Source organism: Epargyreus clarus, unplaced genomic scaffold (assembly GCF_041222505.1).
Source record: "Epargyreus clarus isolate Ecla_fem2 unplaced genomic scaffold, WU_Ecla_fem_2.2 ptg000007l, whole genome shotgun sequence".
Classification (NCBI taxonomy): domain Eukaryota; kingdom Metazoa; phylum Arthropoda; class Insecta; order Lepidoptera; family Hesperiidae; genus Epargyreus; species Epargyreus clarus.
In genome coordinates this window covers 6,178,948-6,183,649 of record NW_027332215.1, presented here as the reverse complement: position 1 = coordinate 6,183,649, position 4,702 = coordinate 6,178,948, and the positions used below count along the sequence as shown (strand labels likewise).

General features: G+C 36.3%; 1 protein-coding gene across 1 annotated transcript; it reads left to right on the top strand.

Moving 5' to 3' along the window:
* Positions 1-1,052: 1,052 nt before the first annotated feature.
* Positions 1,053-3,084, top strand: LOC140743097 (uncharacterized). Its single transcript, XM_073074159.1, has 6 exons — positions 1,053-1,210; positions 1,801-1,917; positions 2,004-2,401; positions 2,512-2,574; positions 2,663-2,729; positions 2,816-3,084. The coding sequence occupies exons 1-6, from the start codon at positions 1,186-1,188 to the stop codon at positions 2,989-2,991; spliced, it is 846 nt and encodes a 281-aa protein (XP_072930260.1). The 5' UTR covers positions 1,053-1,185; the 3' UTR covers positions 2,992-3,084.
* Positions 3,085-4,702: the final 1,618 nt, after the last annotated feature.

The following is a 4,702-nucleotide window of genomic DNA, read 5'->3' as shown; positions in this document are numbered from 1 at the left end:
ATACAATAAATGTCAAATCAATTTACTGTAAATCAATGACGTTTAGGTTATACATCTATGCTGTAAATGTCCAAATTAAACGAATAACATAAAAATTAAAATACATATCTCTACAAAATAAAAATAAAAAATAATACACAATTTTTGATGTACGAGTCCTTATTTTTTTATTATTATTTTTTCAATGCAACTTTTATTATGCACAATATTACTAAGACATTTTGAAATTTAGATTTTTATTTAGTAGTAGACAAGGGAATATAATCGCTTTTTTTCTTGCATTTACAGGTAATTTGCAATCTAATTATACGCATAAGTAGTTAGATATGGAAGCTTGCATATAGGTACCCGCTTTTTGTTAGTCAGGGTTGGTCACGAGTGGGATGTTCGACCACTGTTAAACTTCCTATGAGCTTCCGTGCTTAGAAGTGCGCGCTACGTCGAGCCCTGTTGTAACGTCTTTATGGAGGCCTTATGGGCGATTTGACAAAAATGGTCGATATACTCCACGCATGAAAAATGAAAGGCGTCTTTCAGATAACGAAAGATGTGACATTTATAAATTAGCCCAACAGTGGGACGTAAAATACGTTCACCCGTACATAGTACTTTATCTTTTTTCGAAGTTGTTAAAAATATTTAAAATTTAGTTATTTATATTTATATTGTAAAACCTTTTTTACACATGTTTCGTATGTTTTTTAAATTAATTATGATGATTTTGTAAATAAATAAATATAAATTATACAATGTCAGAAAAAAATAATTTAGCATTATAATTGTTGTTTAGTATTAAGATTTATTGATTACATAAAATATTTATATATTCCATAGTAAAAACCAGTAATATTAAGCCTTACATATTTTTTTCTATCTTTTTGGACCAATTAAGACGATTGGTCAAATAAAAAATGTGAAATCAATAGTAAAAACGACAAATTTAAATCAATTTCAAACAAAGACTTTCAAGGCACATAAAGCGGTCTGCATCCTGTAGCCATCCCGAGGGGTGGCAATGCCTAATCGATAAATCTGGGCGTAGGTACATGCGCGGAACCTAGCGGCACTAGCCGTGATGTCTGCAGTGGCTGGGCTGGAGCTCATTCTGCGGTGTGCACTCGGACACAACGGTCGTACGCTCTGACACTTGCTCTCGATTGCTGTCTCATCGTAGAAGTGTTGGAGATGATCGGCGTGAATCGCCCCGCAAGTACGTATTAATAAGATCTGTTACTTCAGTGAAATTAGTGTTATTCCTATTTAAGTGCAGTGATTGTGTTATTTTTTCCATTTGGTGGGTGTGAGTGTAATTACAATTCGTGTGTGTTTAAAGTGTATTTCTTGAAGTGTTAGTGTTAATATTTATAAAGTGATAATGTTAATAAATTGTTTGTGTGTGTATTTTTAGTGGTGTACTTATTGTTATATAATAGTGAATTTTGTGATTATAGCTATTTTTGAGATGGGGTCGTGGTGTGTGGGAGGGGAAGATCAGGAGAGCAAAGGGAGTAGAGAGCGGTGGAGGGGGTGGGAGGTGTTTGGGAGGAGGGCGGGAGAGATGAGCGAGGTGTGGGAGGAAAGTTAGATTATTGGGGGGGTAGGACGCCACCCTGTTTATCGATAATGGCACCTGCCGTATGGGTAGCTATAATCACGCCCCCATTACATGCATCCGGACATAGTTAATAATCAGTTATTAGATATTACTGTGATTGTGAAGGGTTATGTTAAAGATATTTCACCATTTTCTAACAGTTTCATTTGCACCAATATTATAATAAGCTCATGTTTTCTTGACAGGCAGCGGGCGTAAGAAAACATTTGCGGCGCTCGCAGTAATGTGGCAACTCGGCGCCATTCTCCTGGTCACCACAACGGTGTTGGAGCAAGCGTTGCATTACTACGTCTGCCCCCCTCGTACGTCCTGACGCTGAACACAAATCCTTTTTTTACAATTATTCCTAAAAACTAGTAGTACCTAATAAAAATTGTTAACATTTCAGCTGACTGCTGCATCCGGGTTCGTGCCGATATTGGCAAGACACAAAATGTGGAAGAAATGAAAGAAATTTTTAATCATGACGCTGACCCCATAGGAATGGATTCCCTTAATATCGCAGATCCCACCCAAAAGGAATTACGTAAATATGCCAACCCGACACAAAAGGAACTTCGTGAATACGCAGACCCGACACAAAAGGAACTGCGTGAATATGCGGACCCGACACAAAAGGAACTGCGTGAATATGCGGACCCGACACAAAAGGAACTGCGTGAATATGCGGACCCGACACAAAAGGAACTGCGTAAATATGCGGGCCGGACACAAAAGGAACTGCGTGAATATGCCGAAGTTACGCAAAAAGAGAGATACACCTTGCTTGCAGATCCAACACAAAAAGTGGGTTTCGGAGATATTTCTATTGAAGCTTTCACTGTCTACAATCAGCTTCTGATATAACTTTATAGTTTGAAATTCCTTTTGAGTTAACTAAATCATTTCTTTTACAGACTGAACCTTGCGAAACAAACTACGCTGATATGGCAACATGCGTCACCCCACTCGTTGAGCAGGTGGATTTATTAATAGCATTGGAGTTTTCTTGTCACATTAGGGTACAGAGTTTTTATAAAATGTCTAACGATTGCCTTTTTTCCATAGCACGCCCACGTGATCATGAAAGTTGAAAGGGAGGTGGCACTCAACCCAGATGCATTCTATGACGCTAGTAAGTTAATTATTCTTTATTTACTCTTTTGTACCGTACAAAGAGTTGAATAAGCAATTTGTTAAAACATGTTTTCGACTTTTCAGGTGACGCCTTCATTATGTTCGTGAAAAAAAACCATGAAGACGTCGTGCGTGAGTTCGCAAAAGCGATGGTGGAGGTGAAAGACATAAAGGAGGAAGGCCGTACTCTCCACACTGAATGTGGAGACTACAAAAAGGTCTTCATGGCTGGTCGCTGGACCTACGTCGCCCAGACCTAAGCATCGGGAGGATACCGTCGGTGTAGCACCTATAATCTCTCCGCTACTGCGACGTCCGATCACGATGCTATGCTTTTTCTCAATAAATATTTAACCTTTTTGACCTTTCAATGATGTAGTGAAAAAAAAATGTTGTTTTTATTTAACCCTAATACCCCTACACATGACTAATAATTTAATGTCAATTCAATACTTAACATATTTTAGTTCACATACAAATAACAATTCAATTAATAATGCTTTTACTAAAGAACATGAGCAATAATATTTATCGTTAGATCTCCTTTAATCATTTGATGCAAAGTGGTCACCACAGCCTGTAAAAACCTAACTAATTACATTTAGAATAGAAGTCTGTAGAAGTCCATAGAAGTCTGTCACAAATGTATTGCTAGCACCAATGATTTAGTTGAGACGTCTCTTATGAGACCTATCTACTCTACATATAAGCAGAATACATATCAAACACTACCTTCTAACAGTGATGCCAAAAACAGATATTTTACTATCGACACTTTTAATTTATTAAAACCATAAAATCGATAGTATCGATACTGTCGATGGTACAGTTAGTGCCGTTATAATACTATCGATGGTTTCCTTATCGATCGCATCGATACTATTGCTCTTATCGATAGTCCTGTGCAATCGATAGTTGCCTTACGTCAGTAGCATCGGTTGGCATATTCAAGTATAAGTATAAAGACACGTACAAAGTATCGATACTTTGAGCTGTCCACTGTCAATAACATTTCTTTTCGATATCGATACTTTTGTACGTGACATTTTGTACTCTATACTCTTCCCAAACAAGTCCTTTTGAACGGATATCGTATCAAATAATTTTTTATGGCGAAAGAACCGAGTCGTCAGGGTACAAAAAAGAGCAATTCATGGGGAGCATTCGAAGTTGGCAGTATACTTGTTTCGATACTTCGAAGTATCGTTACTTTTGATTCGATTCCTTTTCGATAATACATTAGTATTGGTCATTAGAGTAAAGTATCGATACTTTCTATTCGATACCGTATCTTTAAATGTCTGTCGATGGTATGTATATTACTGAGTTATATAGCCTATCGATACTGCAATATCGACGGGCATCATTACCTTCTGTCATACAGAAGTAATAAATTCGCGGTAGTGTTGCGATACCTTAGACTGCTAAAAGATCTTATTACCATCATAAATAAGTTTCTTATATATATGTTTCTTTTTTTATAATAATACTAGCTGACCCGGTAAACGTTGTGTTGCCATATAAATAAAAAAATGTTAAGGGTGTATAACCCTTATCACTTAGGGGTATGAAAAATAGATAGTAGCCGATTCTCAGACTTACTGAATATGCATAGAAAATTTGGTGAAAATCGGTATAGCCGTTTCGGAGGAGTACGGTAACTAACATTGTGACACAAGAATTTTATTAAGACTAGCAGAACCCGCGACTTCACCCGCGTAAAAAAATTGATATGACATACAAATAATTGTAATTGTAAATTTGTACCTCTAACCATTTTAACGTTAAGTAGCTTTAATATTTCATTAATAAAAGGTTTTTTTTTTCATAATTTTTCGTCACTGTGTACCTAAATTGGTCAAGCTTTCTTCAGAAACATACATTAAAACTCTAATTAGTGGACTATAATGAAACTTCCTTAAAATATAAATTTCATGTAGGATACAATAATCATTATTTACACTATTTATA

What these genes read in the sequence shown, in the direction of transcription:
- LOC140743097 (XM_073074159.1), top strand. Translation starts at nt 1,186, where the DNA reads ATGATCGGCGTGAATCGCCCCGCAA. An exon ending in TTGCAGATCCAACACAAAAA is followed by an intron (nt 2,402 to 2,511) that starts GTGGGTTTCGGA and finishes TTTCTTTTACAG; the next exon opens with ACTGAACCTTGCGAAACAAA. An exon ending in TCACCCCACTCGTTGAGCAG is followed by an intron (nt 2,575 to 2,662) that starts GTGGATTTATTA and finishes TTTTTTCCATAG; the next exon opens with CACGCCCACGTGATCATGAA.